Source organism: Microcaecilia unicolor, chromosome 6 (assembly GCF_901765095.1).
Source record: "Microcaecilia unicolor chromosome 6, aMicUni1.1, whole genome shotgun sequence".
Lineage (NCBI taxonomy): Eukaryota > Metazoa > Chordata > Amphibia > Gymnophiona > Siphonopidae > Microcaecilia > Microcaecilia unicolor.
This window is the reverse complement of record NC_044036.1, coordinates 186,658,144-186,679,841: the sequence shown is the minus strand read 5'-3', so window position 1 is coordinate 186,679,841 and position 21,698 is coordinate 186,658,144. Positions and strand designations below refer to the sequence as shown.

At 48.8% G+C, this 21,698-nt stretch overlaps 1 protein-coding gene across 2 annotated transcripts in view; it reads left to right on the top strand.

The window, feature by feature from the left end:
- Positions 1-21,698, top strand: part of RBM5 (RNA binding motif protein 5) — a 247,830-nt gene that overhangs the window by 24,694 nt on the left and 201,438 nt on the right. For both annotated transcript variants that reach the window (XM_030205344.1, XM_030205343.1), the window contains exon 3: positions 7,924-7,965. In XM_030205344.1, the coding sequence (XP_030061204.1) occupies positions 7,924-7,965 (42 nt within the window). The remainder of the gene's footprint in view (positions 1-7,923; positions 7,966-21,698) is intronic.

Genomic DNA, 21,698 nt, shown 5'->3' with positions numbered 1-21,698 from the left:
TTCAGAATGGTCTCCGCCTGAAGCGTTTAGGGCGCATTCCATGAGAGCGATTTTCTCCTCGTGGGCTGAAACGGGTGCACTCTCTCTTCAAGAGATCTGTAGTGGTGCTACTTGGGCTTCTCAGCTCTCATTTATCCACCATTACAGGCTGGATGTTGCAGCGAAGCAGGACGCACATTTTGGAACCTGATCCCACCCTAAGTAGGGAGTGCTTTTGTACATCCCATCAGTTAATGGCTTCATCTGCTGCTGATGACAAGGAAGGGAAAATTTAGGTTCTTACCTTGATAATTTTTTCCTTTAGTCACAGCAGATGAATCTATGATCCCTCCCTGTCTGACTTTGTTTTTTGTTCAGACCTTTCATTCAGATATTGTATCTCATCAGGAGGAGTTGAAGACCAGCTCTCAGAGCTTCTACATGCTGTTTTATTGCAGGAGGGTGAGTTCGTCTCTCCTTTGTGTGGCTGTTGCTCCGGTTCTGAGGCGTTTGTTCGCTGTGAGGAAAGTTTGTTATTCTACCTTTATGATTGCTTTGGAAATTTCAAATACTGAAGGCAGATGGGGCTAGCCGTCCAAGGGTCAGTGTTCTCTATCTCCACCTGTTGGTAGGCGGATACAACCCATCAGTTAATAGATTCATCTGCTGTGACTAAAGGTAAGAACCTAATTTTCCCTTCTTCTTTGCGCCTCGACCTGGTGAGAATCACAACGGAACTAAAGGAGAGTAGCTGGGCTGTATTCTCTGTTTTGGTGCTGAATGCAAAATGTGAACCACGTGGTTCAAAATTTATATTCCTTATCAGCAGCAGATGAATCCATTACGAATGAGTTGTGTCCACCTATCAGCAGGGGGAGTTAGAGAACACTGAAAACCATAGTGCCTCCTGGACGGCTAGCTCCATCTGCCTCAGTATTCTCTATCCCTCAGCAGGGTTGGACGCAGCTTGTTCAGCTCCTTCTGAGTGGTCTGGTAGGCCTTCGTGGTCTGAGGAGCCAGAGGAAGGTGCCGGATTGCCACTGGATCCAGATGATCCCACCGCGGATAGTATTTTCCACCGCGAGGAGCTGCCAGCGCTTATTTCTGACGCCTTGCAGGCCCCCTCTATTGAAGATCCTGCGCTTGGCGAGGCCTCCTCTGGTAATCCGAGGATGGCAAGTACTAAGAAGCCTGCTCGAGCCTTTCCTTTGCATGACCCCATCCAAGAGCTTATTTTGGCGCAATGGGCTGACCCAGAGGGGCCTTTGAAAGTTGCCAGGGCAATGGGGCACTTATACCCTCTTAGTGAGGAGCACTTGGCACGCTTGGCCATGCCTAAAGTAGATGCCCTAGTCATGGCTGTGACGAAGACTACCCTCCCAGTAGAGGGAAGGGTCTCCCGAAGGACATGCAGGACTGACGGCTGGAATCAGCAATGAAACGGTCCTTTTCTTGTCCTCAAGCAGATGAATCCATTCCGAATGGGTTGTGTCCACCTACCAGCAGGGGGAGATAGAGAGCACTGAAAACCATAGTGCCTTTTGGCCAGCTAGCTCAATCTGCCTCTCAGTATTCTCTATCTCCCCAGCAGGGTTGGACACAGCTTATTCAGCTCCTTCAAAAATCTGCCTAGGGTGGCTCCTGGGCTTTTGCCAGTTGTACCAGGGGTGTTGTGGCTATTGCAGCTTCACGTTAAAGGCACATAGGTTACCCCTTTCCCTGCCTTTCCCACACTCTTCTATGTGGATGCAGGCCCATTGGTTCGTCCTTTCCCTGCCTTTCCCACTCTCCTGGACCTCCGGAGTGCCTCTATAGCTGTTGCCTCTAACGTTCCTCACAGCGTTAAAAAAAAATAAAAATGTTAGCGCTGCGATTCTGAGGCTTCCTTCTGTCTGTGCAGCGTGACCAGAGCTCTGTGACTTGGTCTGGTGAGGTAAGAGAGTCTTGTAGCTCCTCCGGGGAGGGCCCGCGATTGGGACATTTTGGCACGAATCCGCCACTTTAAAAATTTTCTGCCGTTTTTGGCGATGGCTGCAAAGGTAGTTAAGCGCTGTTCATGTTGTGGCAAGTAGAGATCCGCAGCGGGGCTCTGTAAATCGTGCTCTTCAGACGTCAGGGCTGGCCCGAGCATGGCGAGCGAGGTTTCTTCCTGCTCGGAGGAGTTGGCAGCGGGCGCCATCTTGGATGCGCCGCATGGCTCGACCCCTGTAGGAGCGGAGGGGTCTGAGGCCGGAGGGGAGCCTCGGATGGAGGCTATCAGAGGAGCCGCTTACCCCAAATTGGAACCGGGAGCCCAGGGTGAGCCTCTCTCCCCTGAGTTTGTGTTGCTTTTACATAAAGCGTTCATGTTAAAAAGAGCTCTGCCGCAGATGTCTGACTCTGCGTTGCTACCTGGTTCCCCTCTCATGGAGACCGGCCCGGGATTGCCGTGAGGCGTTTTTTTCCCAGACAGTTGGCCGCAAGACAAACGCAGAAGGGTAAATTCCGCTTCAGAGAGTGGCGCACCCCCTCCCCCGTGGTCGTGCTGTGGGGATTCTGAGGGGTCTGGCAGGCCTTCATGGTCCGAAGAGCCAGAGGAAGGTGTAGGATTGCCACTGAATCCAGATGATCCCACTGCGGTTAGGAGTTTCCACTGTAAGGAGCTGCCAGCGCTTATTTCTGATGCCTTACAGGCTCTCTCTATTGAAGATCCTGTGATGTGCGAAGCCTCCTCTGCTAATCCGAGGATGGCAAGTACTAAGAAGCCTGCTCGAGCCTTTCCTTTGCATGACTCCATCCAAGAGCTTATCACGGCTTAATGGGCTGACCCCGAGGGGCCTTTGAAAGTTGCCAGGGCACTGGGGCACTTATACCCTCTCAGTGAGGAGCACTTGGCACGCTTGGCCGTGCCTAAAGTGGATGCCCTAGTCACGGCTGTTATGAAAAAGACTACCCTCCCAGTAGAGGGAGGGGTCGCCCTGAAGGGACATGCAGGACCAACGTCTGGAATCAGCAGTCAAACGGTCCTTTGAGATTTCAGGCCTAGCCTTATGGGCATCTGTGTGCAGTTGTTATGCTGCTCGAGCCTGCCTCACTTGGTTGCAACAGGCAGTGGAACAGCCCGGGGATGGAGCGGAACCCCTTGCAGAGTTGGCACCGCGGATGGAGTCGGCCTTGTCATTTTTGTCTGATGCCCTCTATGATCTGGTCAGAGCTTCGGCTAAACAGATGGCTGTGGTGGTGGCCGCTCGCTTCCTTCTATGGCTACGGCTTTGGGCGGCTGACATGGTCTCTAAGCAAAGGTTGGTGAAGTTGCCCTTCCAGGGCCTTCTCTTATTTGGTGAGGAGCTGGAGAAAATTGTTAAAGGCCTGGGGGAAACTAAACCCCAGTGCTTACCCGAGGATAGGCCGCGGCCTTCTTCCAAGGGTCAGGCGGTTCCCTCCTCTTCTAGACCTCGCTTCCGTAAAGCTAGAAGGTACCGCCCGGGGCGTTCTGCTGGGTTTACTTCACGTGCCCGCTTTCAGCAGAGGAACTCCTTTCGCTCGGAGAAACATTCCGCAGCAGCTGGCTCAAGGCCTGGAGTTCATGGGCGACCCTCTCAATGATGGTGCGCCGGCCCACTCCTCGATTCCTGCATTTGGAGGACGTCTTTCCCTCTTTCTCGAGGAGTGGGTCAAGATTACCTCAGATCAGTTGGTTTTGAATCTGATCAGAGATGGCTACAGATTAGAATTCAATGCCCCAGTGAGATGTGTTTGTGGAGTCCGATGCGGCTCTGCCGTCAAACGGGCAGTGGTAGAGGAGTCCTTGCAAGGCTTGTTGCAACTCGGGGCGGTTGTCCCTGTGCCTTCCGCCGAGATCGGCTACGGTCGTTACTCCATTTACTTTGTGGTGCCGCGAAAAGGAGGGTCTCTTTGGCCCATACTCGACTTAAAGGAAGTCAACAAGTCACTATGAGTGCGGCATTTTTGCATGGAAACCCTGCGCGCCATCATTGCGGCGGTACAGCCAGGAGAGTTTCTCACGTCACTGGACCTGAAAGAAGCTTACTTGCACATTCCTATTTGGCCCCCGCACCACCGGGTTCTCCAGTTTGTGATGTTGGGAAGACATTTCCAGTTTCAGGCCTTGCCTTTTGGCCTCGCCACAGCTCTTCGAACCTTTTCAAAGGTAATGGTGGTAGTAGCTGCCTTTCTCAGGCGAGAGGGTATCCGGGTTCACCCATACATTGACGACTGGCTCATCAGAGCGGACTCTGCAGAAAAGAGTCATCATGTAACAGCCAGAGTAGTCTCAGTACTTCAATCTCTGGGCTGGGTCATCAATATACCCAAAAGTCACCTGACCCCCCCCCCCCCCCCTTCAATCTGTAGAATATTTGGGGGTCCGGTTCTACACAGCCTCGGGGTTTGTCTTTCTCCCTGAGCAAAGGCAGTGCAAGCTCTCAGACAGCATGCTGCGGCAAGGAATGCCGCTAGCGCTTCCCGATTAGTGCCTGGTGGTAACAGATGCCAGCCTGCAGGGCTGGGGGCACATTGCCAGGGAAGGTATGCCCAGGGTCTCTGGACACCCGAGGAGTGGGAGTGGTCTATCAATCGCTTGGAGTTGAAAGCGATATTCCAGGCGCTTCTGGCCTTTCACACGACCCTGGAGGAACTGGCTGTCCGAGTTCTGTCGGACAATACGACAGCAGTGGCCTACTTAAATCGACAAGGCGGCACTCAGTGCAGGGCACTGACTGCGTAGGCCGCGCAGATTTGCCATTGGGCCGAGCTACATCTGCAGTTTCTGTCAGCAGCTCACATTGCAGGTCAGAGCAACATGCAAGCCGATTATCTAAGCAGGCATCATATAGACCCAGCGGAGTGGGAACTTGCAGACGAAGTGTTCCTTCAGATCTGTGCCAAATGGGGGACGCCTGTAGCAGATCTTATGGCGTCAAGCGCAAATGCCAAAGTCCTGTGCTTTACAGCAGACGGAGAGATCCTCACTCGGCGGGGTTGGATGCCTTGGCTCAACCCTGGCCTCGGCCTCCTGTAAGTGTTCTCTCCGTGGTCCTTGATAGGGCGAGTACTCCTGCGGATTCGGCTACATCAAGGAGCGGTGGTTCTCATTGCCCCGGATTGGCCCAGGCGACCATGGTATGCGGAGCTCTGGCGGATGCTGGTGGAGGCTCCCCTTCCTTTGCCTCTGGTACCGAACCAGGCGCCGATAACCATGGAGGACGCCTGCCACTTTGGTCTTACGGATTGGCTATTGAGAGGGCGCAATTGAGAGACTAGGGCTATTCCAACAAGGTCATCTCCACTCTCCCTGAGGCCTGCAAGCGTTCCACTTCCGTTACCTATGCTCAGATTTGGCACCAGTTTGAGGCTTGGTGTGCTGCTAAAGCAATTACACCCATGCGGGCTTCTGTCTCGCCGATACTTGACTTTTTAAGCAGGATGGTTTACAAAAGGGCTTGGCCTATAATTCCCTGCGTGTTCAAGTTGCAGCCTTAGCATGTTTCGAGGGAAGGTGGCTGGCCTCTCCCTTGCTGCTTATCCGGAGGTGGCACGGTTTCTTAGAGGGGTGCTTCAGCTCAGTCCTCCTGTTCGGGCTCTGTGTCTGGCTTGGAACCTGGGGTTAGTTTTAAATGCCCTTCAGTGTTCGCCCTTCGAGCCGCTTAGGCGAGCTACGGAGAAGGATGTGACCCTAAAGACGGTCTTTTTGGTGGCCATTACATTGGCGAGACGGGTGTCTGAGCTCCAGGCGCTGTCCTGTAGAGACCCATTTCTGCAGTTGCACCTTCTAGATGTGCGAAGGGCTCTGTTGCAGTATCTGCACATGTCAAATGCTTTCAGGACCTATGATCACCTTTTTGTTTTGTTGTCAGGTCCTCGCAGAGGGTCTCCAGCGTCTAAAGCCACTATAGCCCGTTGGCTTAAAGAAGCTATTTTTTCAGCATATCTGCTATCTGGCCGGCCTCCGCCTGACGCCTTTAAGGCACATTCCACAAGGGCGATTTCCTCCTCTTGGGCTGAAACGGGAGCACTCTCTCTTCAAGAGATATGTAGTGCAGCTACTTGGGCTTCTAAGCTCTCTCTTGCTTGTCATTACAGGCTGGATGTGGCTGCCAGGAGGGAATTGCTTTTTGGAGCACAAGTGCTGGCGCGTGGTGTGGCTTGTTCCCGCCCTATCTAGGGATTGCTTTCATACATTCCATTCGTAATGGATTCATCTGCGGCTGATGACAAGGAAGGGAAAATTAGGTTCTTACCTTGGTCATTTTCTTTCCTTTAGTCACTGCAGATGAATCCATGATCCCTCTGATTGACTCTGTTTTGTGTTCAGTTTTTCCTGCAGACATGTTCCCTCATTGGGAGAAGTTGGAAAACAGTCTTCAGGATTTCTGTTCTTCTACAGGAGTTTGAGTTCGTCCCTCCTTTGAATTACTGCCCCTGGGGGAGGAAGTGACGTCATCCGAGCAAATGGCAGCTTGAATGAATAGCTCCGTTCGGGACTATTTAAAAAATTAGCGATTCGCCGTTCTTAGCCTCCTAAGTGCTGTGAAAATATCGGGAAGGAGAGTAGATGCAGCCTAGAAAAAGTTTAGAGAAGTTTTGCTTTTCGGCACGCAAACAGGAGAAAGTGGGAGCTGGTTCTGTAAGCGAGGCGGAGGAGAGCGGGAACATGGCAGCGATACAATCGGAGTCGGAGGAAGAAAGCGTGGGCGTGCGGGACCGTGCGCTGGAGGAAGAGGTGACGAAGCGCGAGTTGGTGCAGTGGCTTAAGGAGCTCCGGGAGGACATGGCAGGTGTCAGGAGCGATGTGAAGGAGTCCCTGCGAGATATTAAGAATGAGCTGGGTGAGCTGGGCACGCGAGTAGAGACAGTGGAGGAAGCGGTAGAGGAGATCCGTGAGGAGTTGGCTTCAGTGAAAGGAACCGGTGCTAGGCAGGCGGAGGCTCTGCAGGAGGTTAAAGATCAGCTGGAAGAGCTTGAGAACCGGTCTAGGAGGAATAACCTCAGATTGAATTACTGCCCCTGTTCTGGGGTCTTTGTTCGCTGTGAGGAAAGTTCATTTTATTCTACTTTGCGGTGTAACGCTACTTTGGAAGCTTCAAATACTGAGAGGCAGATGGAGCTAGCCATCCAGGAGGCACTATGGTTTTCAGTGTTCTCTATCTCCCCCTGCTGGTAGGTGGACACAACCCATTCGTAATGGATTCACCTGCTGTGACTAAAGGAAAGAAAATTACCAAGGTAAGAACCTAATTTTCCCTTCAGCACTCAGTAACAGAAGAAGAGACTGTGGGTTGTGTGCATGCCTGTGCCCGTGTCAGAGGTGCAGTGATAGGGAGGCAGAATGAAGAGTGCCTACTGATGTGTTCTGCTGGCAGAACTTAGGTGCCAGCACTTACCTTTTTAGTCAACATGGCATCTGGTGCCAGGAGTTTGTCAAACCCTGTTCTACCATCATGTTTTTTCTATGCTTTTTTTCCCAATCTTTATTTGTATATTTTCAAACTTGTACAACACCAAAAGAAAGAAAGTGTTTAACAACGATGACAGTGTGGTTGAGGGAACAACATAAACAAACATATGGGTTAACAAAAATAAATAATTTGGTAATCTAAGTGCTTTGTTTTAATTGTAAACTGTGCAGCAATATATCAAAGTGTAAATGAAAAAACAGTTTTGTGAACAATACACTTACTAGTATTTCATTGGATTGCTAGAGTTTGTAATGGCTTTAGGTGGGGCACTATGTTGCTAAAATGACAAACTCAATGTCTAAGGTTTTCCAGGATAGTTTTTTTTTTTTTTTTTTTTTTTTTTTAGGACATTCATTTCCCACTGTAGTTAACTATTAAATGTTTTTCTGTTCCATTTATGCACGTAAACCTGCTCCATATTAAGTTTTTTTTTTTTTTTTTTTTTTTTTTCTTTCTCTTTTTTTCTGCATTCGTTTTATTACCACAGTTCTCGAAGTTTAGCAACCCGGATGGACTTTCGTCTTCAAAAGTAAGTTCAATTTTGCTGTACTGCTTTCTTTTTGTGACATGTCTCGGAAAATGTTAGCCACGTAATCTGGAGTGGCTATACATAACTGGTGCTTCCTCAGCAACCCTCCAGACTGGTCAAGACGTTTGGGTTATGCAGTTATGCACGCCTACCAGTAGAGGGAGACTGAGAACACTAACTTTGAACACTGTACATATAACCTGTGCCTAACCATATCCATCTAGTAGTATTTCTCAGCCTCCAGCAGAGGGTAGATGTGCAGCCTGTCCGGTCTGGTAGGCCTTGGTTTTCTTAGGGTCTAGTTTTGCTTTATTTTCTGTTCTTTAGTTTAAAAAAAAGAATCACTTTGCCTGGTTTCCTCTGTGTGCTTGGGGTGGTGGGTCCTGTGGGGCCTTTTCTTTCTACCCTTTGGGGTGTCACACCTGGGTGGCCGGGTCCCTCTCCCTAGCCAGCTCTCCTTCTTGGGCAGCCTTGTGCCTTGGCTGCCTTGGTAGGGCGGCAGCCTTGAGTGCTTTAACACCAGCAGCAGCGGGACTCAAAAGTTCATTTTTTTTTGTGTGTCTCCCCCCCCCCCTTAAAATGAGCTGCTCCTCCGGTTTTGAACCGGCATCTTTCTGGCTGCTTGGAGGAGCTGAGGCTTGTGGTGATCCCGTGTGTGGGTCTTGGGCTTTAGGTTGATTTTCTGGTCCTGCTGTCTTTTATGTCATGGAAACTCCTCCGTTGCTGGTTTTGTGCTCATCGAGGGTTGGAAGCGCTGGGTTGTCAGTGCCGGTTTTGTGGGGAGGCCAAGCCACCTTACTCCGCTGTTAGAGGCAGAGGTTCCCGCCGTGTGTTCGGATGGGGCTGAGTCTGCACAAGCGGGCCGGCGGCAGTCCCGGTTTTGGCGGGAACCACTGCCATTTTGGATTCGTCCTGCGCTGGATCGAAGCCAACACAGTCTGCACAGGGAATACCTGTTCTGGGACCATCTTCAGTTTTAGACTGGGGGGGGGGGGTGGTTTTCCCTCCGGATTTTATTTGGGCCATGTTTCAGGCCTGAAGGCGGGTCCCTTTCGCATGGAGCTCCCTGGTGAAGGGACAGGGGTGGTGTTAGCTAAGAGACCTCACTTGGAGTGGTCAGAGGACCTGGATACCTTTTCTCTCCCAGATTCAGTGGGGAATCTCAGTGCACTGGAGGAGGAAGAAGTGTCCTTGTCAGTTCAGCACAAACATGTTCTTGCCAGGCGAGGACCCCTCTGTTCAGATTTTTTTTATGGATGAGTTAACTAAGCTCATTGAGCAGGTTTCTACTTTAAAATTTGAGCCTAAGGAGGTTCCTCTGGGAGATGTGAAGCAGGTGGATCCTTTGGTTAAGGGGATTCGGTGTCTTCCACGCTCTTTTCCTATGAACGCAGACCTGAGGAACATGGTGGCGCAGGAGTAAGGTGGCTCGGGCCATGGCTAAGCTCTACCCTGTCTCCTACAGTGGATGCAGTGGGTAACTGCTGCTACTACTATTTAACATTTCTAAAGCGCTACCAGGGTTGCGCAGAGCTGTACAATTAACAAAGGACAGTCCCCGCTCAAAGGAGCTTACAATCTAAAGGACAAAAAGTGCAGTCAATCAAGATTGAGGCAGTCTAGATTTCCTGGATAGAGGTACAATGGTTAGGTGCCGAAAGCGACATTGAAGAGCTGGGCTTTGAGCAAGGATTTGAAGATGGCTAGGGAGCTATCCCGGTGGATGGTGGCACCGCGTTACGGGACCCTCAGGTTAGAAAGTTGGAATCCAGTTGAGTATTTTAGCAGAGGTGGGTTCTGGAGGTAGTACGCGACGGCTACACGCTAGAGTTCGACGGTCCTCTTTCATCTTTCTAGTGTCTCCTTGTCACTCGCGGCGAGAGCAGTGCGATACACTCTGTTATGTTTGATCGACCTAGGAGCAGTGGTCTCCGTTGCTCCAAGGGAAACGGGTTGCTACTCTATTTATTTTGTGGTGCCCAAGAAGGAGGGTTCCTTTTTGGCCTATTTTTAGACCTCAAGAGGGTCAATGAAGCTCTGAAGGTCCCCTCCTTTCAGATAGAAACGTTCCGCTTGGTTATTGTTGTGGTTCAGGAAGGAGAGTTTCTCACTTCATTAGACCTGACAGATGCCTATTAGCACATTCCCATCCAGGCGGCACATCAGCGTTTTCTTCGCTTTGCTGTCTTAGGGAAGCATTTCCAGTTTTTTGTGCTTCCCTTTGGTCTTGCGACGGCTCCATGCACTTTTTCCAAGGTAATGGTGGTTGTGGCAGCAGCTCTGCGGAAGCAAGGCATTTTGGTTCATCCTTACCTCGACAATTGGTTGATTCAAGCCAAATCGAGATCGGAAAGCGAGGAGGCGACCGCACCGGTGGTGTCCTTTTTACAGTTGCTAGGCTGGGTGGTGAATTCGGCCAAGAGTCACCTAGTACCTTCTCAGTCCTTGGAGTACCTAGGGGTGCGTTTCAACACAGAGAAAGGTCAGGTGTTCCTGATGTCCACTCGAGTTTCCAAGTTGCAGGGTCAGATTCGGCAGCGCAGTGGGCTCCCTTGGCCCATTCTTACCTTCAGGTTGTATGCATCCTTTTTAATATTCCTCATTCTATTGCCTTCAGGTTCTGGGTCTGATGTTGGCAGCAATAGAGGTGGTCCCATGGGCCAGGGCCCATATGCGTCAGTTGCAGGTGGCTTTGCTGAATCGCTGGTCTCCTCAGACTCAGGAGTTGGAGGAGAAGCTACTTCTGTTAGAGGCTACTTGCCGCAGCCTGCGCTGGTGGCTTCACACTCCAAATCTAGTGAAGGGCATGCCGCTGGATCCTCCGGACTGGGTAGTTCTCACCACGGATGCGAATCTGAGGGCCTGGGGAGGTCATTGCCTCGGGCAGGTGGCCTAGGGTCATTGGTCATTGGAGGAAGCTCTGGTCCATCAACCGGCTGGAGACGTGGGCTATTCAGTTGGCTCTCCAGTCTTTTCAGTTCCTTCTCGAAGGCAGGCCTGTCCGGGTTCTTTCCAACAACGCAATGGCCATAGCTTATGTAAATCTGCAGGGGGGAATGAGGAGTCGAGCGCTGGCCGAAGAGGCGGCAGAGTTACTGAGCTGGGCAGAAGTGCATCTTCAAGATCTCTCTGCGGTTCACATAGGAGGTGTAGACAACGTGAGCGCAGACTTTCTGAGCAGGCACACGTTGGATCCCAGAGAATGGTCTCTTCATCAGTTGGTCTTCGACCGCAAAAGTGTTGGAATGGGGTCGTCCAGTGATGGATCTCATGGCATTGGCCAACAATGCCTAGGTTCCTCGCTTCAGTCAGCGGTGGGATCCTCTTGTCTGAGGGGATCGATGTGTTGGTTCTTCTGTTGCCTCTCCACAAGTTGCTCTGTGTTGTCTCCGTGGCCGTTGGTGGGGCGAGTAGTTCAGCGAATCGAGTGACACTCGGGTCCATTGATCCTGGTGGCTCCCAATTGGTCATGCCAGCCTTGGTACGGAGATCTAGTGCGGCTGGCAGTCCAGGAGCTGATTCCGTTGGGGTCCGTGGTGAGGTTGGTTCAGGGGCCGATCGAGATGGCCGATCCCTCTCTGTTCTTGCTTACAGCCTGGCTCTTGAGCGGCACAAATTGAGGAAGAAAGGTTTTTCTCCCAGGGTAATTGATACTATGTTGTGTTCCCGTAAGAGGTCTACTTCGTTGGCTTATGTGTGCGTGTAGCGAATCTCAGAGAGTTGGTGCCAGGAGCGGGCTTGTCTTCCTTTACGTGCTTCGATAGCGGAAGTTGTGGAGTTTCTGCAGGACGGATTAGATAGGGGCCTCGCATTGTCTTCCCTGAAAGTGCAGGTGGCAGCTTTGTCCTGTTTCAGTTGTAAGGTTCAGGGGGTATCCTTATCTGCCTCCCCGGATGTTGTGCGTTTCTTGAAGGGAGTGAAGTTGATCCATCCGCCACATCATCCGGTGGTTGCTCCGTGGCATTTGAACCTGGTTTTAGAGGCGCTGGTGGGTCCTTTGTTTGAGCCTTTGGACTCGAGCACCTGTAAGGATCTTACTCTGAAGGTAGTATTTTTTTTTTTGTGCCCATTTCTTTGGCCCAGAGAATTTTGTAGCTTCAGGCTTTGTCCTGCAGGGAACCTTTCTTGTCATTCTCTAAGGAGAGAGTTTTATTTATTTGCTGCATTTGTATCCCACATTTTTCCACCTCTTTGCAGGCTCAATGTGGCTTACATTATAAGTACATAAGTAATGCTCTCGGCTCCAACCCTCGTCGTCTCTTTGCCACCCTTAACTCCCTCCTCAAAGTGCCCTCCGCTCCAACCCCCACCCCTCCTCAATCACTGGTTGACTACTTTCGCGACAAGGTGCAGAAGATCAACCTTGATTTCACCACAAAGCCTCCTCCTCCTTTTCACCCTTTAACCCACTCCCTCAACCAACCAACCCAGGCTGCCTTCTCCTCTTTTCCTGATATCACCGAGGAGGAAACCGCCCACCTTCTTTCCTCCTCGAAATGCACCACCTGTTCCTCTGATCCCATCCCCACTAACTTACTAAACACCATCTCTCCTACTGTCACCCCCCCCCCCCCCCCCCCCCCCATCTGTCATATCCTCAACCTCTCTCTCTCCACTGCAACTGTCCCTGACTCCTTCAAGCATGCTGTAGTCACACCACTCCTCAAAAAAACCATCACTAGACCCTACCTGCCTTTCCAACTACCGCCCCATCTCCCTCCTACCCTTCCTCTCCAAGATACTTGAACGCGCCATTCACAGCAGCTGCCTTGATTTTCTCTCCTCTCATGCCATCCTCGATCCGCTTCAATCAGGTTTTCGCCCTCTACACTCGACAGAAATGGCACTCACTAAAGTCTGTAATGACCTGTTCCTTGCCAAATCCAAAGGTCACTACTCCATCCTCACCCTCCTCGACCTATCCGCCGCTTTTGACACCGTCAATCATAATTTACTTCTTGCTACACTATCCTCATTTGGGTTCCAGGGCTCTGTCCTCTCCTGGTTCTCCTCTTATCTCTCCCACTGTACCTTCAGAGTACATTCTCATGGATATTCCTCCACCCCCATCCCGCTCTCTGTTGGAGTTCCTCAGGGATCTGTCCTTGGACCCCTTCTTTTTTCAATATACACCTCTTCCCTGGGCTCGCTGATCTCATCTCATGGTTTCCAATATCATTTTTATGCTGACGACACCCAGCTTTATCTCTCCACACCAGACATCACTGCGGAAACCCAGGCCAAAGTATCGGCCTGCTTATCAGACATTGCTGCCTGGATGTCCAACCGTCACCTGAAACTGAACATGGCCAAGACCGAACTTCTTGTCTTCCCACCCAAACCCACTTCTCCTCTCCCTCCACTCTCTATTTCAGTTGATAACACCCTCATCGTCCCCGTCTCATCTGCCCGCAACCTCGGTGTCATCTTCAACTCCTCCCTCTCCTTCTCTGCACATATCCAGCAGACAGCCAAGACCTGTCGCTTCTTTCTCTATAACATCAGCAAAATTCACGTTTTTCTCTCTGAGCACACCACCTGAACTCTCATCCACTCTCTCATTACCTCTCGCCTTGACTACTGCAACCTACTCCTCACTGGCCTCCCACTTAACCATCTATCCCCCCTTCAATCCGTTCAGAACTCTGCTGTGCGTCTGATCTTCCGCCTAGACCGATATGCTCATATCACCCCTCTCCTCAAGTCACTTCACTGGCTTCCGATCAGATACTGCATACAGTTCAAGCTTCTCCTACTAACCTACAAATGCACTCAATCTGCAGCCCCTCACTACCTCTCTACCCTCATGTCCCCTTAAGCTCCTACCCATAACCTCCGCTCACGGGACAAATCCCTCCTCTCAGTACCCTTCACCACCGCCAACTCCAGACTCCGCCCTTTCTGCCTCGCCTCACCCTATGCGTGGAATAAACTCCCTGAGCCCATACGCCAAGCCCCCTCCCTACCCATCTTCAAATCCTTGCTCAAAGCCCACCTCTTCAATGTCGCTTTCGGCACCTAACCATTGTACTTCTATCCAGGAAATCTAGACTGCCTCAATCTTGTGCACTTTTGTCCTTTAGATTGTAAGCTCCTTTGAGCAGGGACTGTCCTTCTTTAATTGTACAGCGCTGCGCAACCCTGGTAGTGCTTTAGAAATGTTAAATAGTAGTAGTTTTCATCTTAATCGCTGATGTTACTGGCATTTTGGAGGGAAGATTACCCTGAGAATTATAGGGTGCTTCATTGTCTGGACATCAGTTGCATCCTTCTTTGGTATCTGGAGGTGACGAACGAGTTTCGCAGTTCAGACCATCATTTTGTAGGTCACAAGAAAGGCAATATGGTCTCTAAAGCCACGGTGGCCCGATGTACCTGAGAGGTGATAGTTTTGGCATATTTGGCTATGGGGAGGTCTCTCCCCTTACAAATCCGTGCTTTTTCTACTGGGGCGCAATCTTATGCGGAATTGCGTTCTGTATATTTGGATGACATTTTCAGGGCTGCCACATGGGCGTTAGTGCATACCTTTGCCAGGCATTATAGAGTGGATGTTGTGGTTTGTCATGATGCGGTTTTCGGTGCATCGGTGCTTACAGCTGGGTTGGGGTAATCCTGCCCTACTTGAGGACTGCTTTGGTACATCCCACAAGTCTCTGGATTGATCTGTGGGACACTATGGAAGGAAAAATTCTCACTTGATGATTTTTTTTTTTGTTTTTTTTTTTTTTTTTTGTTTGTTTTGTTACATTTGTACCCCGCACTTTCCCACTCATGGCAGGCTCAATGCGGCTTACATGGGGCAATGGAGGGTTAAGTGACTTGCCCAGAGTCACAAGGAGCTGCCTGTGCCTCAAGTGGGAATCAAACTCAGTTCCCCAGGACCAAAGTCCACCACCCTAGCCACTAGGCCACTCCTCTTTCCATTAGTCCCAACATATCAATCCAGACGCCTGCCCTTAGTTTCTTCAGCTGTCTGTTGTGTTTTTCAGTGCGATTCTAGTTTTGGTTCTGCAGGGATTCCTTCATTGGCTTTATTTAGAAAAAAAAATCAGATGTTTGTCAGTTTAAAGTATGTCTGTTTTTGTGGTTCTTCCGTGTTGGCTGTTGACTCTTTCTAATATTTCTGAAGAGGCAGGAGAGTGAGGTTTTCCACTGCTTTGATATCACTCATACTGAGGTTGAGATGGCTGCACGTGACCACATAGAGATAACTTCAGAGGTTTGCTATATCTCCACATGCTGGTAGAGGGACATAACCCACAAGTCTCTGGATTGATCTGTTGGGATTAATGGAAAGAAAATTATCAGGTGAGAACTAATTTTTCCTCCTCAAGGCTAAGGCGGTTAGGGCTCTTCAGCTTGGAAAAAAGATGGCTGATGGAAGATATTGTAACTCCCCTAAGGTGAGGTCCTGGGGCTGTTCGCTCATCTTCAGGTCTTTCCGGTCCCTCCATTATGCTGCGGGGATCCCTGGTGGCTAGTGGCCACAGTGATGGCTAGTTGACAAGTGTCGGGGTCTGGAGGTGTGAGGGTGCACCAGGCGTGACCATCTCTTATGCTGTCAGGTCTTGGGAATGATGTTTTTGAGGGATGGAGTAGCTAAGAAAATGGCCGCCTTCAGCTTGGACATGTCTCTTGAGCGTGCGTGGTGTTACACAGGAATGCGACTAGGCCTAAACTGAAGCTGGGGGCCCAATTTTTTTTTAGCTGCCTGGCCACAGTTCTGCAGATTTCACTGTTCTTTTTTGGTGGTTCTGAAATCGCTGGGGGTCTGTTGGGATCTGAGGAGTGAGGAACCCCAGGTACCAAAGTGAGGAGTTTGGTGGTCTAAGGTTTTGTTTAGTTGTTTTTCAAATTTGCATTTTTTGGACTTGTTAGGCTGGGAGCAAAGGTAATTTTTATTGAAAATTTTTGGCGGTTATGGGTTCTTAAGAACCTCCTATGGTTGAGCAGTGCTTTGGAAGTTTTGGCAAAATTCATTTTTTTAAGGGAAATGAGAAGGTTTTTAGATTTTGGGTATTTCTGGCTTTTAATTTTAGTGGTGTTTATAACTACCTACTGGCAAACCTTTCCTAATTATGGGACCTTTTGGTGCTTCTCCCCACCCCCAACCACTGTTTTTTCAGGAGTGGAAAGGAATTTCAGTTGGTGATACCATATCCTTCTGTCTTCATTGTCCTTGGCATGTGCGTTATGGAGATCTGTTGGGAGGAACTCTAATGGAACCTCTGCCTCTTGACTCAATTCTAATTTATTGTGATCTTGGGTTATTCCATGTTGTAACCTCCAGTAATTCAGTTTTCTTCATGATACTTCAGTTCCTATACTTGTCTTGATGGGATTAGTATATGATGAAATCTTAAAAAGAATTCCATTTTTAACCTTTTTTTTTTTTTTTTTTTTTTTGCTAATATTTTGATATTTTGGTCCCACCCTTCTTGGGTACTTTACATCCCAATAGTTCTGGAAGTGTCTGGTTTGAACAAAAAGGAAAGAAAAATTCAGTCTTGCCTGATAATTTTTTCCTTCAGTCCTACCAGGTCTGTCCAGAAACCCAAGAAAAGTAGTGTGTGTGACACAAACTTCAACACAGGGAGTGTCTGTCACAATTCCTTTATTGCACCAAACAGACCTGACATGGGATTGTGTTTCGGTGTTAAGATCCGCATGTCTCAGGGGTCAAAAATAACAATATTTGTGGGGGGAAAAAATTCATACAGTAAAAATAATTTAATTTAATACCATATTAAAGAAACATAAGTATAAACATATGAATGATTAAAAGTGGACTGCATATACATACATTATGAAGTCAAACATTTGTCTACAAAGTTCTGTCATTGTAGCCAGGAATATACATGTGTGAAGGGCATGGAAGAAGATGGTGCTTAAAGAAGAACAGTTGAAAATGAATGCAACCAGCTGACTTGTTGAATTAGAAATCAATGGTACCCAAAAGGAAATGTGTTGAATACTGTAACACAAGGATAAATATGAAATGAGAAAAAACCCCTGAAATATTGGAATATTAGTGTGCCATATAAACACTGCTGATGTAATAACCTTAATAAGCAAGGTTACTGATATAAAACAGATTATAAAACCAGGCTATAAAACTGGGAAAATGGATGACAAAAACGGGATAATTAAAACTGCTAAAAAGCAATTCTGCAGGATGCAGGTTTATAAAACAGTTTTAAAGACTGAAAAGACCAGTTAAGTAATCATTTTAACAAGTGCTGCAACTGTATTTGAATAAAAAAAAACAAAAAAACAGATGAATATGGCAGTAACTTACCACAGAACACAAAGGTGCGCAAAAAACACCTTGGCGCCAAAATCGCCACTGTAGCAATCACAAAAGAAATGTATAAAAAATGAAAATACGTTGGTAATGTGGAGTAGACTAAAATGAAAATACAAAATGAATCAGCACTAGTGTCTGTAATGGAAAAATAATCTTCTGTTCTTCTCTTAAAAGTTGATGGACAACTTTTAAGAGAAGAACAGAAGATTATTTTTCAGACACTAACACCTACTATCCTTAATACTGATTTTGATTTAAGACCAGTTCTATAGTTTCTTCTATTACCAGAGGGGACACAACTAGTGCTGATTCATTTTGTATTTTCATTTTTTTCTACTCTACATTACCAATGTGTTCTCAGTTTCCATACATTTTCATTTAAACTTTTATACATATCACTGTTTGTACTTTTTTTTAATAGGTGGCTGCTTATTTTGCAACTGGTTTCTTTTTTAACAGTTTGTTTTACCTGGTTTTGTTTTTCTGCTGCCCGCTTGTGTTATGACTCGCATGCTTTATTCATGTGTGGTATACATATAGATTGATTAGTGTGACGCACTGCCTCCCTTTCTTTTGTGATTGCTGCAGTGGTGATTTTGGTTTCAAGGCGTTTTTTGCACACTTTTTTGTGATCTGTGGTAAGTTACTACCATATTCATCTGTTTCTTTAGATTCAAATACAGTCAAGACTCTTAAGTTCTTCCCGGTTGATTCACTTGTTAATGATTACTTAACCAGTCTTTTCGGTTTTTAAAAACGCTTTTTTTTTTTTTTTTTTTAAACCAGCATTCCTTAGCATCCCTCCGGACCGGCCCAGGATTGGACTGATGGGTTGAGCTCGCCTTCCAGCAGGTTGGAGACTGAGAAAAAACTCTGACTCTAGCGAGCCAATAGGAGCCCTGGTCACGTGACCCTAGCCTCAGTATTTTCTCAGTCTCCCAGCAGGTAGGAAGTGAGCCCACTAAGGTTGCTTTTTAGTCTTTTGTCTGCTTTTTTTCTGTGCCACAGGAATGCTTTGGAGGCTTAGAACTTTCAGCTTTATTAGCTTTCAGCCTCGGGTGTACTCGGGTGTCCCGAGTCCCTCCCCTTTTTCCTCCCCACCTCCCTTCTGATAATTCAATTTCTAAGGGAAGGGTTAATACCTTTGGGAGAGGCAGCCAGGTTAAAATTAACTAAATAAATAAGGAGTTTTCTTCCCCATTTCTCTAACGAGCAGGCAGCTCTGGTTGTTATAGTTGTGTGCTAGCTGTTTGAAAAAAAAAAAAAAAAAGATAAGACAGTGAAAGATACAACAGCCTTGTTCTTGCTGGCCTGTTCGTTTTCGGGGGTGAATTTCTAGTTTAGCGCTATTTGACAGAGCGGGGCCCTCCTTTATAAAAAAAATAGGATTTTCGGCGCGAACCGCGTACGCACGTGACCGCGATGTCCGAAAAACTCAAGCGATGCGCTGTCCGTCAGCGTCGGGGGGGTCCCTCTTCTGGCGCTTGCAAGTATTGCACGGCGCTAGTGGGAACGTCGGGTCCGGAGGTCAGTCGGCGATTTCAGCCTCCTCACCGTCACGCTCGGAGCCAGTAGTTGCGGAGGGGGCAGGTGCGCCCCCGGACATCTGGTACAGCGATTTTGGTGCGAACTGTGGCCATTTTGAATTTTTCTCTGTCTTCTCAGACGCAGACTTCAGCTGTAAATGCTCCAAATTTGGATTCCCTTCCTTCAGGAGCTCTGGTGCAGGCTGGGCCTACTCAGGCAGGGGGTTTTCCTCCTGAGTTTGTGCTGCAGATGTACCAGGCTTTTTTGATGCACAAAGGTGGTGCAGGAGCTGGGGCAGGAGTTTCTAGCAGACCTGCTCCTCCACCTCCTAAAAGAATTAGAGAAGGTGTTTTGCATGATGATTTTTGGGACGATCAGGAAATGCCCTATTTGGAGGAAGATCTAGAAGAAAATGTTTGGAATGATCCTGATCTCTCCTCTGCAGATCCTGAGGCTGCATCTTTTGTCCAGGGGGATGATCCTTCAGTGGCTAGAATTTTTCATAAAGATGACTTGCAGGAGCTTATAGCTATGGTCTCACCTACGTTGAACTTTGAAGATCTTCCGCCGGTTTCTCAAACCCGAAAGGTAGATTCCTTGATTAAGGGGTCTAGATCCACAGCCAAAACTTTTCCCATGCATCAGGACGTTTGGGATGTTATTAAAGCGCAATGGGAGGTTCCAAATGCGGCTTTTCGTCTGACTAGATCTATGGCTCGTCTCAGATTCCGGAAGCGGATAAGACTCTGCTTAAGATGCCAGTCGTGGATGCAGTGGTGTCGGCGGTTACTAAGCGTAATAGGTCCCCGTGGATGGGGGAACAGCTTTGTGGGATGTTCAGGACAGAAGGCTGGATTCTCTGCTTAGGAATAGTTTTGATGTTTCTTCCTTGGCAGTGCAGGCTGCCATTTGTGGTTCCTTAGTCGCTAGAGCCTGTTTTAGATGGGCAGAGAGAGTCCTGGACAGGACTTTGGATGATCTGCAAGCTATCGATTTGGAAGTGGCCAGGATTGAGTCGGGGGCGGCTTTTCTGGCTGATGCCCTGTATGATTTGCTCCGAGCATCTTCTAAATCTTTGGCTTTGGGGGTCGCTGCTCGTCGATCTTTGTGGTTGAAGGGTTGGTTGGCGGACGCGGCCTCCAAGTCAAAGTTGAGCAAGTTTCCCTTTAAAGGTTCTTTCTTGTTTGGAGAAGAATTGGATAAGTTGGTTAATTCCTTAGGAGATGCTAAGGTTCCTCGCCTACCGCAAGATAGGCCTCGTCTGTCTGGCCGAGGTTCTTTGTTTGCTAGAGGTTCAGGGAGAGCTTTCCGTAGGTTTCAGGCTGGTCGGGGTTTTCAACCTCACAGGTCTCGTTTTTACAATAGGATTCAGTCCTTTTGGGGTTCTCGCAGAGGAGCGGATTTCTCCAATCCAGGTTTTAGATCCCAGACCCGTCCTACCCAATGAAGGTGCGAGGGCCTCTCCTCTGGTCCCTGTCAGAGCTCGGCTTTCTCAGTTTTATCAGAGGTGGGCCCATATTACTTCAGATCAGTGGGTCTTGGAGGTTGTTCGAGACGGTTATGCCTTAGAGTTCGCAAGGCCTATTTCAGACGCCTTTCTGGAGTCTCCCTGTCGCTCTCCTCTCAAAGTGAGGGCGGGTCGGGACTCTACAGAAGCTTTTAGATCTTCAGGCTATCTGTCCAGTCCCTCCTTCCGAGTACAGACAAGGCCGGTATTCCATTTATTTTGTGGTACCCAAGAACGAAGATTCTTTTTGCCCTATTTTGGATCTCAAAGCGGTCAATCGCGCTCTGAGTCACAAGCTTTCGCATGGAGACCCTGCGATCGGTCATAGTGGCTGTCCGCCAGGGAGAATATTTGACAGCCTTGGATGTCACAGAGGCCTATTTGCATTTTCCTATTCGTCCGGCACACCACAAGTTCTTGCGCTTTGCAATTCTAGGGCAACATTTCCAGTTTTGCGCTCTACCCTTCGGTCTTGCGACTGCTCCATGCACCTTTATCAAAGTTATGGTCGTGGTGGCCGCGGCCCTCAGAAAAGAAGGGATCCTTGTTCATACCTAGACGATTGGTTAATCAGAGCGAAGTCTTATCAAGAGTGGTCGTGTCACGGATCGAGTGATGCAGTTCTTGCAGTCTCTAGGTTGGGTGGTGAATGTCGCCAAGAGTCGGATAGTTCCCTCTTAGTCTCTGGAGTATTTGGGGGTCAAATTCGATACAGACATCGGTCGAGTCTTTCTACCACAGGCCAGGATTGTAAAGCTCCGGAATCAGATACGGGACTTTCTTCAGCACCAGCGTCCCTGTGCTTGGGATTATCTTCAGGTTCTTGGGTCCATGGCAGCCACTATAGAGGTAGTGCCCTGGGCCAGGCTTCATATGCGTCCTCTTCAGTGGTCCCTTCTATCCCGATGGTCATCTCAGAGGGACTGTCTACTGAGGCGTCTGCCTCTTCGCCACCGAGAACGCAGCTCTCTGTTTTGGTGGCTGCAGATGAAGAATCTCACAGTAGGAATGCCTTTGGAATCGCCTCGGTGGATACCGTTAACGACAGATGCCAGTCTCCGAGGCTGGGGGGCGCATTGCCTAGGCAAATGGACCCAGGGACTCTGGTCTCGTCTGGAAGCAGTTCAGTCAATCAACTTTCTGGAGACGAGCGATCTGTTTAACTCTGCAGCACTTTACTCCTCTCCTGATAGGCAAAGCGGTGCGAGTTCTTTCGGACAATGCCTCGGCAGTGGCCTATGTCAACCGTCAGGAGGGAACGAGATGCCGTCTCCTGTGTCGGGAGGCGGAGACTCTCCTCGCCTGGGCAGAGGTTCATCTCACGGCCATTTCAGCTTCACATGTAGCAGGAGTGGAGAACGTTCAAGCCGACTTTCTCAGTCGCCACAC